Raw genomic sequence first — 13,439 nt, 5'->3', positions numbered from 1 at the left:
GTGAGCATGTGAAAAGTTAATAGCTACTGAGCATGTGCAGTACAGGGTAAGAGAGAGGTTAGCTGGCTGACTAGTCACAGTGCACTCATGGGGGACATGGATCAGCGTTCTTGTCACACTCCCCATCAGTTCCTGGGCCAGGGAAGCTAACGATCCAACCAGCAAACCAAATTCAGTGATGAATCATGGTCACGTTGCGTATATGCTAAGAAGAACCACACTCATACCTGTTACAACTTGTTCTAAAGATCAGATCTGTCAGTCATAGCTCTGAGGTAAAGGTTGATATTGAGCATGTGCAAATGAAGTAATTGCTTACATGAATGGGAAGGTATATTAGGAGAGAGATAGAGTGCAGCATAAAAGGCCAGCTGTCAGCAGGCTGAATTGGATCTGGAGAGAGAGAGCCATATGGAAAGGATGGATGAAGTGGAGCTGCTGCAGAGAGAAACAAAGAAGACTCCCAGAGCGGAGCAAGGCTGACTGATCAGAACAAAGCTGAGTGATCAGAGCTGAGAAGCAGTGGCAGGCAGCAATTATAATGTAAAGGAATACCAACAGATATATAAAGTAAGCCTACTATTTTTAATTCTAGTATAGCATAAGTACAGTGTCGAATAGTACACCTCTACCTCGATATAACGCTGTCCTCAGGAGCCAAAAAATCTTACCGCATTATAGGTGAAACAGTGTTATAACTTGCTTTGATCCACCGGAGTGCGCAGCCCCGCCCCCCCAGAGCACTGCTTTACCGTGTTATATCTGAATTCATGTTATATCGGGTCACGTTATATCGGGGTAGAGGTGTATATAGGATTAGCCTGTGTGTGCTTATAAAAATGCATAAAATTCTGTTAATTGCAATTTACCTATGTAAACTTCAAAGCACTTTAAGAACTGCTGTCAGCGATTTGTTGCAAACTGGCCAGTTGTAACAAAGCACTTCACTTAGAACCATTTAGCACATATGCTACTGTAGCTTGAATGCTCTTTAAACTTGCAATAAGGGATTTGTGTAAGGGATTTTGTGCCTTACTTAGGATTTTTAGAATATACTGTACTAGGGATCATTAGTTACATTAATAAAAATACTTTGTTTTAGTATAAAAAGAATACTGCCTGTGTCAATTACTTTAAAAGGTTATATCTGTATCCTTTGTTTTCCTTAACAACCCTGGAAACTTATACCTCAGTAAGGACAGATTAAGGAAGCAACAGGCAGGTCATTTTAGGGGCACCCAAAAATCCATTTTTTAGGGTAACAGTTGAGGCTGCTGTGCCATAAAACAACAGGAAAGAAAGATCTCTTTAGCTTCCAAGATTGCTGCTCCAGTGAGGCTTCTCTAGGACGGTCTGGAGGACCACCTTTGCTGCTCTCTTCCTCCCACCTCGCTGCTTCCTGGGGCAGCAACACCTCCAGTAGGAGCCATGAAGACCTGGTACTGTTGGGATGGATATATATATATATATATATATATACAACAGTGATTCATATATTCATGTAATATGTTATAGGTTATTGAGGCCTAGTATGAATGACACGTGCTTGACATGAATACGTGCGTTACATGTTGGCAACCAAAGCAAGAACTTAAGATTAAGAACTATTAGAACTATTTTGTGCAAAAACAATTCTATGTTTTGGGAAAAATATGGAAAATTAGCAGAAAAGGAAACAACACCAGCTGGACTGATATAAAATTGTATAAGAATTGGGGGAAATGGCACTCCTTGAATTATGGCAGCCCGCCCAGGATTGTTTCTTTGGAATTGTGTGGATAGAAAGCTTAGTAAACAAAGGCAAAGAACCGATGACGCGACAGAATGGACTATAAATGGTTGCCTATGATTTTTGCAAATTGGAGTTGTTTATTGATTTAGAGCCCTGTGTGGCTATAGATGTGGTTTTTGCCAGCTCCCTGCATCTTATGATTTTATGATCAGAAGAAATCTTGAGTGGCCATCGGGACCAGTCTGACCTTTGGACCTTGATATAGTATGTTTGGGGTTTTAATGCGGAGTGAGTAAAGTTTGTTTCGTAATCAATAAAAAGCATTTAAAGTATTATATACCAATACTGTGTCCGGTATCTGCCTGCTCCCCATCCTGTAGGAAAACCTCTATTGCAGGTCTAACAGTACATCCGTCACAAGGTGGTGTCACAGAATTACACTCTTTTTGTTCTCTCAGAAAATAATTCCCAGTTTTGCCTAATACTTGCACAATTCATTTGTAAATGCAGATGCTAAACAATTGTTCAATATCAAGTTCTTCTTTTTCAAACACCTTTATCCGTTTGCTAATGTTTTGAAGAGGTAGACTCTTTTTATTTTGAATAAAGTCACACATTTTTAAAGCATAATGATCTCTGTCTAAAATCTCAAATTGCTTTTTAAAATAATGTAGAACTTCCATTGCTTGTGTAACTTCATTGCAAACACAAGCTCCATACTTATTAAAAATGGACAATTTCACTCTGCATTTTCTGCTAGCACACTGGAGATGTCATTAGCACACAGTTGCAGCTTTCATTGGCTAGACCCTCAATAGGTAATCTAGGCAGTAAATAAAAATCCACAGAGAAAATCTAGTTGCTAGTTAATTTAGAAGCTTGAACTGAAAACAGAATAGAAACACGAGAGAGAGTTTTTAGCCACAAATAACCATGTAATTTTCAGGTTTCTTAAGACTAGATGTTAAAGCTCTATAATCAATGAGGGGTGAGAGAGGAAAAGGTTCCAGAGAGTGAGGGCCACAGTTCTGCAGTCCAAAAACAAAATGCCATTTAGGAAGCTATTGTAATTACAGCTGCTACTGAGAACTGATAATACTTACTAAGGAAGCTGTTTCCACAAGTGAAAAAGCCATCCTAAAGTGACAAGTGAAAGGAGTTCCCTTTATGGAGGAAAAACTGTGCATAGTTCTAGGGCAGAAGCTTTTCCATGAATGACTGTGAAGACCTACTTAGCACTGGAATTCCATAACAGCAGGCTCTGGAAGGAATATCAAAAGAACTCATCCCTTTAAACTGTATTTTATCAATTTATTCTTGCCAGAGAAATCATGATCAAGACAGAACTGAGAAATGCTACTCTTGGATCAGGTAGGATTGTTGTGACATGGGGGGGGGGGGGAAATATATCTACATTTAACTTTCTGGGACTTTTATTTCATTACAAACACCCCTAGGGGAAATCCTTACATTTGAACAAGGCTCTGCATTCATAGTCTAAAAGAAATGTTTTTATAACTTTGCCTGGGGAAAAAATATTTGTTTTGACTTAATTGTGAACAATCATTAATTATGTAAGAGGTAAAGGGAGCTGGGGAGAACATTCATGCCTATCTCCAGATGGATGATATGTTTATGCATGCTTCAAAGGGAATTCTCACACGTTAACGTTGCACTGGGCTTTTGTGAATCTGTGCTGAGAGAGGAGAATTTAAGACTGTCATAGGAGTTTAAAATTGTAATCTTTATAGTTAATTAATAGAACAGATAGAAATAGTTCACCTTCAACTGAATGCTAGCTTTCATATTTTATTTCCTTCTTCCTATATCTTAGCAGACACTTACTTTAGAATTGGAAATATTCACTACATTTATTTTCACAGCTTTTAAGAGTCCATTCAAAGTAAAAGCACATGGAATGCTTACAATTCTCCTCCCTGCCTCTTTCCTTTGCCACTATCATAGCAAACAGATGCACTTTTCCTTATTCCTCCTTTTCCTGGCCCATACTAGGTTGTTATTGCTGTGGCAGTTAGCAGTATGGCTGCTCCTGCTACTCAACCCAGCACATAAAAATAAGCAAGCATAACTGTATAGCTGGTCTCTTCTGTGTTAAATAAATCTGGTGTGAAACATACTAGTAGTTATGAAATTGTTCAGAGTCCTGAAAAATGGAAGCAGAGAACTAAATGTAAGTTGTTGCAGTGCTGGTGTTGGTGCCATTGACTGAGGATGCGCTCCAATTAATAAAAGGGAAACTTCTAAAAAATGAATGATGGCAAGTAAATGTTTTTGTGTTTGGTATAACTCTATTTAGTGCTTGCTAGAAGCTAAACATGGTGAAGAAACTGGACCAGGGAGTGAAATATTTGCATGAATAAGGAATACAGGTAACTCCTGCAGAGTTGAAGGGGACATGTCCCGCCAATATTTTACTATTTTGTTCATGTTCTTCTCAGTATGACTGTAGGACTGACACATTCTAACTGCTCTACTACCTTTTAAAATATGATTGCATCACTACAGTAAAGCCAGTTCTTAAGTGTCCTAACAAGAGATTGAGCTGATGCATATTAAAAAAATCAAAATACATGTGCTGATAATAGTTGTTTTCAAATTGTGTTGCTAATCGGCTAGTCTCACATCCTGAGAGAAGAAAACTTTGCCAAGACTCTTCAACTAGTAGCTTGCACGATCAAGAAATAACCAAAGCCAGTTCTTTTCCCAGAAATTCTCACAACAGCAGCTTCCAAGTGTGTTGGTTAATCCAGAAATTGTTTAAAACAACCCAATACAAATCCATTATTAGTGATTCTATTAATTTTATTCCAATCAATGTCAAGACAATTGAAATTCTGCCATAATCAATATTGTTGTACTCTATACATCTTATCTACATAAACACACCTTTATCTTCCTCTTTCCTCTCCTGTCTTGTAGGTCTATAACAATTTCCTATAATCACTTTATTCTATTTTATTTTAAATAAAACTCTTCCCTCCCCCCCCCCCCCCGGCTCATCAGATTACATATATTATTCCTCTTTTCAGCTATGTCTCATAATAATGTCCTTCCTAAATTTGGCTCATTTACCAGTTAGTTTGTTTTTTGAATTTCCAAATAGTTCAAAAACTTTCTATTTAAACACCTACAATTCCATTTTTGTTTTTTATGTTCATTGCATGTACAGCACAGTACAAGTTATTTACATTCTTTAATAAAAGATCTTCCCTCTCAGCTTTACATTTCTCTGTGCTTTTCTGTTAGGTCCATAACACATTGGATCCAGCTCAGCCTGGCATAAGCAGACACAGCCCCCATTTAATTTAATTGTGCTGGCTTAGTCCAGAAATAAATTTGGCTTATTCATATCAATGTTTTCACAAGTGGCTGTTGATTTGGGGCACCCAGACTGAGAAAGATTGGGCTTGATTAACCAGAAGCCCTGAGGACTCCTAACTCCAGTTGAAGTCAAGAGAAGTTAAGCTCAAAATGGCTCCAGCTTCACCTGCCAAAACAGAATGAGCTGAAGAAGAGCTCTGTGTAAGCTTGAAAGCTTGCCTCTCTCATCAACAGCAATTGGCCCAGTAAGAGAGATTACCTCACCTATCTTGTCACCCCAAAACAGAGGCATACAAAATCAATGGCTGCTTTTGAAAATTTGCCTGCAGGTCATTTTTATATAAACTCCAGCAACTCTTTTATTCACAGCCAGAAATCTGGTCATTAGTCTTGGAGAGAAAAGGAGCTTCTCTGTATAAATGGGTAGAATTCTTCCATTAATTAGGTGGCAGCAAGTTTTTAAGAAAAGAATTACAATACTTTATAAAAGTAATATTTTTTAATATTTTAGATGTTATAAATGTTCACTATTATAACACAGAGGGTCATTTTATTAAATGATTTTTTTACTTTGAGATAATCTTAAAAGAGGGCAGGATTTAATCAGTCTTAACCCATATTTCCACCATATCAGTTCCTAGGGACCACTTGACTTCATTTGAAGAGCTTTGGAAAGAAAGAAAGGATGTCAAAGCTGAGAATCTAACATGTTCATCACCATACCAGTAATAAAGAAGACTTTCCCCCCTCTCAGTAGCTGATAAAATTGGTTTTGCCCAAGCTTTCTTACAAATAAATTTAGTATTGGTAAAACACACTAGTCTCCCCCCCCCCCCTTTTTTTTTTTTTTGACAAAGGTGAAAAAAGTTCTCTCTAACCCAAATTCTAGAAATGTCTACAGATCCAAAATACATCATAAACACTGTGCTTCGAGAATTTGCAGCCCAGGAGAGAGGGCACTAAGGTAGCTATAAAGCACCCTCTTGATCCTGGGGTGTTCCCATCCTCTCCCCAAAGGGAGAAGCACATGCAGTGGAGTGCCTTGTTTTGGCAGGGTGTGTCTTTTTCTTTTCAACATCACTATACCTGTTGCAATGTGTTTTACCACATGTATTAGAGAAGGCAAGGCCAAAGAAATGCACCTTGCACTTGGACCAGAAAGTGATGAGGTTTATGATGGTCCTTAGTTCTACAGTCTTGGACCATCTCTGGAGAAAATTCTAGGGGACTGGGCTAGATGACCTCTTGAGGTCCCTTCCAGTTCTATGATTCTATGGGAAGCCAGTGTAGAGAGTGGAAGACAGGTTTGATATGTTCCCAGTAGCCTGCATTCCTGAGGAGATGTGCTGCAGCATTCTGTACTAGATGGAGTTTTCTAACTGCTGAAGGCTTCATGCCCAAGTATAATCCAGTGAAGAGGTAACAAAGGCAGGTGTAACTGAGACCTAGTCTTCATCCACTAGCAAGGGACGGAGATTCCTAGCTAACTGGAGATAGTAGAAAGAGTTACTTGTGGATGCTGCTATATAAGAGCTCAGTGTCAGCAGGGAATTATAGAATCATAGTTAGACAGGACCGCAAGGGCCTGAACTGACCAATTGTGGGTTTGTATCTTCAACCAATGGGGAGACACTGGCTGCAAGCTCTTCAAAATACTTCCCTCTGCCCACAAGCATCACCTCTGTCTTGCTTGGGTTCAGCTTCAGCCAGCTGTTCTTCATCCAAACACTGGGCCACCTTGGTGGAAGTAGTGGGATCATATATGGCGTGATCATATGTGGTGAAGGATAGGTAAAACTGTGTTTTATCTGCATATTGCTGGCACTTGAGTCTGTGTTGTCTGACCAGTTCACCTAGTCATAGAATCGTAGAATATCAGGGTTGGAAGGGACCTCAGGAGGTCATCTATTCCTACCCCCTGCTCAAAGCAGGACCAATCCCCAACTAAATCATCCCAGCCAGGGCTTTGTCAAGCCTGACCTGAGTGGTTGCATGTAGATGTTGAAAAGGACCAGAGAGGAACTGATCCTTGTGGGACTTTACAAGTGAGAGGTGGAGGTTCAGTTTCCCATCACTACTTATTGGGAATGTCCATCTAAGAAGGACTTAGCCATTTTATTGGATTGCCCTGGACTCCTGCCACCTCTTTCGGGCAAAACAGCAGAATCTCATGGTCAACAGTGCTGAATGCTACAGAGAGGTCTGGCAGGGTAAGTACGGATGTCTGTCCTTTATCCACTGACATGAAAAGATAATCCATCAGTGCCATTAAAGTGGAATTGAAAAATTCCATGTCCTGGCCTGAATTTAGATTGTGTTGTCTAGAATGTTGTATCTTCAGTTAGATGATCTTGTTATTGGCCTTTTCTTAGCTTTTCTATGAGCTGGGCAGTGATTGGTTAGGACTGAAGTATCCAGGGTGGGTTTCTTCAGTGTTGGTCACTCTTTTGCATGGTTGGAGGGGGGAGGGAAAAGTTCCTCTCTGAATGAGATGTTGGCTATTTTGGTTAGGAGTGGCACTCGTTGTTCATGACTCTCTTTCACAAGACAGGAAGGAAATGGGTCAGATTCAGTAGTCTTGGGTGTACTGCAGCCTCAAACCCATTCCCTAAACTGGGGCTTGTGAAGGTATCCTGGAAAAGTAGTCTTACAGCTGTATGCCACAGTGCCTGAGCTGGGGAAATCATTCCCTGTCTAGATACAAAGCTTTTAGGGCCCTTTTAAACCACTGCAGCCCTTTTATGAAGAGCAAAGAAGCCAGAGAGGTGCATGTGGGGGAAAGGACAGGCAGCAAAGAATGTATCCACGGAGGTGTGTGGAATGCCCCTGCTTATCCTACATAGTTTTGCTCTGCAGTGGTCATCAGCTTCTCATTGTAAAGAGTACTGTGGGTAGGTCAAGGGTTATGGTGGCTCAGTCCATACACAGTGTATTTCCACTAGGCCAAAACCCAAGAGGGATGGGAGCAGTTGCAAGAACTGTTCCTCCTGCATATACATCTATTAGGAGGCCATGACCCATCTGTAATAATATCATGGTTAGTTGGGTCTGGGAGTTTCATCTCTGAACTCAGCAACGTTTTCTGTGTAGAGCAAAATTGTTGTAATTGGGGTTTGCTAACATTACCAGGATTTGCCCCCAATTACTTATTCCAGGAAATTGAAAAGACAGAGAGCATTCTTTGCCTGTTTGACCCTAGTGCAGACTTCAGCAAGAAATGTCTTTTGCCACTACCATCAATAAAACCCAGACTAAAACTGTCTCTCCTCCTATGCTGTGTAGATTACAGTAACTCCTGTGTACTGGAAGAATTTGTTTTCAAATGCAGCTTCATGACCGAGCAGCATGTTGTGTTGCCACCTGGTGTAGATGTGGTGTAAAAAAAACCTCTTTCACTTCTATGTGAGCAAAGCCTGCATAATTGCAAAGACAAATCTCTCAGAAAAAGAAAAATATCTCAGCAATGTGACCAGCCTGCTGACTCATGCAGTGGACTGAAGTTAGTTTTGGTGGAAAAGACTGTACTCCAACTTGTGATCTAATCCCCACAGCTAGAGGATTTGACAAGGGGAAAAGTTAAGGTGGCAGGCAAGGGAATTACAACACTCAAACTAAAATGAAAAATGTACAGATCTACAGTTGTCAATCACTAACACTATGATCCTGCCACAAACATTGAGTGTCACACAGTTGCTCATATAAATGGGATACAGTTAGAGGAAGGATGAGACTGTTTGTTTGTTTTAAATTAATCATTTCTGTTTTTCTTTTCTTATACATCAGTTTCCAAACAGATCTACACTTTATAATGGAGATTCTATTCAAAGGTTCTACCTAGTATTCCTGTGCACAAAGAAACTCTTAAAAGCAATAATATAAGTAGTATGAATATAATTAAAGCAGATGAATAATGATGGAAACTATTGTTATTTCTAAAGGGTTTTTTATTGGTGAACAAAGTTAATATAATTGAAGCTTAAAAGCTTTTTACTTATGTTCACAAAAACAGTTTAATTGTTGCCAACAGTTCTTTGTAGAGTCCAGCAAGTAAGACTTTTCTGCCTTTCTTTAAATATTAAAGACTACTGCAAACAAGAATTACAAAATAAAAATGGTCTGGTTTTGAATAACAGATTTCAGAAGAAACTGCAGTCTTTTCTGAAAGATGTTGATATTGTGCATTTTATGGTCATTCAATACTATATAGTTATAATAGAATTCTTTAACTCCTGAAAGAAAATGTCACCATAAATATGTTGCACATATGCATATTACCACTGAGGTCTCAGGAAATGTTGATCTTTTTGATCTCCTATCAGAAGTGATTTAATTGATCATCTGTTCTTTATAGTTTTTTAAACTATAAAGAATTTTTACCACAGAAATACTCAAGTGGTTGTTTAGCAAAATTCTTGATGGATGATGTTTTGACTAACCTGAAGACTATTTCCTGCAGCAGGAATACGTCAGTGAATTGGGATTGTGTGACATGGCACTATTTGTAGCACCCTAGTTACTGAAGTAGCTGCAGCATGAAGAAAGCTGCAGGCTCGGCTATGAGCAATTACATGCTTTCTGCAGTGGGGGGACCGAGCACCTGCATGGTAATCACGGGGCTAACATTGTATTTGGGAGGATACTTCCTGTTCCTTCCACTTGTAAGGGGGAGCTGAGAGGATGAAACTGGGCTGAGGAGTGAAGACTATAGGGACACCTTCTCTTGCTGTAAACCTGCAGTACACTATGTTACATTGCAAGGAAGGAATAAATACACACATGGTGAAAAGGTGGTGTGTGTCTATGACTGAGAGTCCACACAAACTGGCCAGGCAGTGCAGTTCACCAGGTAGTGACAGAGACACCCTATGACACATGGGGGCTTGTCCAGGAGCATTAACCTTCTCCGTTGAGAGGAGACTCTAAGGGGACCTGCGTAAGGGCAAGAGATGCAGGCACAATGAACGAGATACTGCACTGGGTAGTGGAACAACAAAAGGAGATGAAGACCCAGCAGGTGGAGAGGCAAGCATTTCTGGGTTAGCAGGCAGTGCAGCAATGAACGTTACAGGAGTTCATCAAGGAACAGGCCCAGATGCAGCAATGTCTCCTGCAGAGGCTGGTGAGTTCCAGTCAGAGGACTGGAAATTGAACAGTAAACCCGGGGAAACACAAAATGTCCCTGGGGGGATGACCAATGCCTTTTAACTAACCTTTTAACAGGTGTTTACCAGCACCGGATGGGACAAGGGTGTGTGGGCACTTCAGCTAGCCCCTTATCCGGCTGGTGAGGCTCGGGTGGCCTATATGGCCCTGAGCGAGCACCAGGCCAAAAACTGATACCCTGTCAGAAAAATCCTGCCAAAAATTCAGGGCAGCCAGTTGAAATGGCAGGATATGTCCTAGGGCCTTTGCACAAAAATTGTCAGATTGGACCCCTCAGTGGTTGAGGCTGGATAGACAGGACATTGAGGCTCTAATGGACTCCATTATTCTGGAACAGTTTACACAGGGCCTCCCTGAGACTACAAGGGTCAGGGTTCAGAGGCACCAGCCAGACTCATTAGAGGCAGTAAAATTAACAGAGGTGTATGTGGAGATGGACTTTCCATGGAAAGAGCTCTGTCCCCCTGTGACCAAGGATGGGGGAAATAAGGTTGAAGAAACTCATGTAGGGAAGCACAGGAAGACAATGCAAGGGGTAAACAAGGGGCCCCACCTGCCTGTGCAGTAGTTTACTAGTGCAGAGCAGAGGGCACATAAAGAGAAACTTCACTTTCATGGACTGCAGGATCGCAGAAATCTATGGGTGGACAGGTGTAAAAGGGGAACCTGGGATAAGGATGATACCTGTCACAGCAGGCTGAAGAATGACAAAGAGCAGCAGCATGTTCCCTTGTATAGAGCACCCTGGTTAAGTCACAGTGGTGACAGGAGGGGGTGACAATAACTATTTATTGTATGCGGGGAGGGGAGAGAGAAGAGCACTTATCCAGTGGCAATTATCCACTTGGAAATAGAAGGGAAGTTTAGATGGCAGCAAGTAGGGTCGGTGAAGTCATTGCCTTACTCAGTAATCCTAGGAACTGACTGGACCCCATTCTCCTTATGTAAAATGTGTAGACTATGGAGGAAGAGAACCCAACTGGTGGATCCATGTAAAAAGCTCACAAGTGTAGACTCTCCAGTGAGTCCTCCAGGTCTAGTGTGTGATAACCCTAGACATACGGTAATAAGCTCACAAAGATGCAACACACGGGAAGACTTGGGGAGGAAGAGGAGGAAAGCATGAGAAGGGGGCAGTGAAGCAGGGAGTGCTAGATCAGGGACATCTAGAGAAGGAGGGCAGAGGCTTCGCCAACTCCCAGGAGGTACAAGCCCTGGACAGGCACAGGATACCGAACACACTGGAGAGGGAAGGGTTCTGACAAAGAAGCCTTGGTGGGCAAACCTACCCTACTAGTCCCAAATTAGGGGCAAGATAAGTCGGAAAGAGAGGGATCCCAAGATTCTAGCTCTAAAGGGACAATTAATGGGGGTTGATATGAGCCTGGAGCCAAGTAAACTAGAGGAAAGATGGTTGGGATGTGATTAGTATGATCAATGGGCAGAGATGGAACTGTGGGGGAATCCTCCACCCTCTAATTGTACCTTTTGTGGGTGGAAGGCAGGAGACCTTCACCAGTGTTCCATGGAGGCTAGCTACAAAGGGAACGGGATCCCTCAGTAAAAACGGTAGGGCACAGGCAGCAAAGAAGACCTCTTCTGGAGGCAAGGGAAGACCTCGGGTGAAATAAGCACAGGAGGGCTGTGACAGGGCACTGTTAGAAGCACCCTGGTCATTGATGTTCCTGAAGCATGAAAAAGGCTGCAGGCTCAGCTATGAGTAATTAAACTTTTCTGTTGGGGGTATATTTATGGTGAGCTCTTCATAAAACAATTTTAAAGTCATGACTCCTGAGGTATGAAGCACTTTTCCCCTAGGATATAGAGACTCTGTTTACGACCATAGCAATCAATGTGTGTTAATTCACTACGGAGGGTATCACAGTTACAGGGTTAAATGCACCTCTCTTTCCCCTCTGGTCTCTGAGTTCACCCCCTCAGGCCTTGTCCCCTTACCTCTTCTGGGGTGGAATCATGTGATTCTTCCCCTTTTAGTCCAAGTCCTGGTCTATAGTACCCTATGTATCTACCATGTTTACCTAACAAATCTGATTGGGTTCGGAACCTGCAATTCTCCCGTGGGAATCTGACTAGTGATGAACCAAGTGACCAGACAGCTGTCTTAAACCCAAGTATTGTTTTATCTTAACAGTGGGAATAAAGCATAACACACGAGAAAAAGGATTTTAAATCAGCGAAAGGTCTACACACATCTCTTACCTAGAGTCCTGCCATCCTTTAGTAGCACCCCTAATGGGCCCTTACTTTCCCAGTCACCCCTAACCTCTGGGGTCAGGGTGTCAGTCTATATCACTGTCTCTCTCTCTGCTTGAAGAAGTATGTCACTTTAAATCTAGTTGAGATCTTTCTTCTCTTGTTCTCCTTGGACTTCACCTTGACAGTCTAATCTAGTGAGCTCATCAGGGGGTCAAAGGTAAAACACCAAAGCCAATGGCTATTGTATTGTCTCTAAGAGTTAGTAGTCCGCTATCTCAAGCCATTGTTCTGCTTCCTGATCATTTTTCCAACAGCCTGCTATTAAACCAAAACATTCATATGTAAACATCCCAGTATTTAGCCCAGTATTGTCATACAGTAAACATTCCAATAACCAGGTCAAATACAGTATTCATAAATTACAGAGCAGCCTCTCTTGCACCACGGAGGACTCACTTATTAGTTCCCAAATTCAAGGGAAACTTATTGAGTATTACAATAACTAGTGTGTGTAACATAGTTCAGGCCAAGCTTGACAAGCACGAAAATTTCATGCAGATGAGACTAAGTTTACTTTATCTTTTGAATCCTTCAATAAGTGTTTTGAAGAACAAGGGTGGGTTTTTTTTGTAGGTGATATTAAAATGATTAAATCTGTGCAAAAAACACAAACAAAAACACAGAGAAAAAAATAAGAGCTATAGTATTTAGACTTGTTAACTTTTCTTACATGGTTCAGTCTGTACAGATGATACTTTTTCTGGCTTCAAACCACTACTGTGACTCTTGTTTGACTAGAAAAGCAAATGAGTATAAGTAGCTGGAAAGGCCTAGAATAATTATCTTCCCTCAGTGAAAATATCTGTACATACTGCACTGCAATAGAAGCTAACAGTGAAGATGATTAGTATTTTTGATGCACAGTAGGAATCAAAAAGTTTTGATAGATTTCATCAGTCGACAAAACCCAAAGTGTGGGAGGAGA

At 41.1% G+C, this 13,439-nt stretch overlaps 1 protein-coding gene across 2 annotated transcripts in view; it reads left to right on the top strand.

Annotated features, from left to right (window-relative positions):
* The first annotated feature begins 348 nt into the window (after window positions 1-348).
* POC5 (POC5 centriolar protein) overlaps window positions 349-13,439 on the top strand; it is a 72,221-nt gene continuing 59,130 nt past the window's right edge. Inside the window, exons 1-2 of one of the 2 annotated variants that reach the window (XM_054032830.1) lie at window positions 349-570; window positions 3,057-3,103. In XM_054032830.1, the coding sequence (XP_053888805.1) occupies window positions 3,086-3,103 (18 nt within the window). In that variant the 5' untranslated portion in view covers window positions 349-570; window positions 3,057-3,085. The remainder of the gene's footprint in view (window positions 571-3,056; window positions 3,104-13,439) is intronic. The other variant, XM_054032834.1, reaches the window with a different exon arrangement.

This window comes from Malaclemys terrapin, chromosome 6 (genome assembly GCF_027887155.1).
Source record: "Malaclemys terrapin pileata isolate rMalTer1 chromosome 6, rMalTer1.hap1, whole genome shotgun sequence".
Lineage (NCBI taxonomy): Eukaryota > Metazoa > Chordata > Testudines > Emydidae > Malaclemys > Malaclemys terrapin.
The sequence above is the reverse complement of the archived record's forward strand: the minus strand, read 5'-3'. Positions and strand labels throughout refer to the sequence as shown.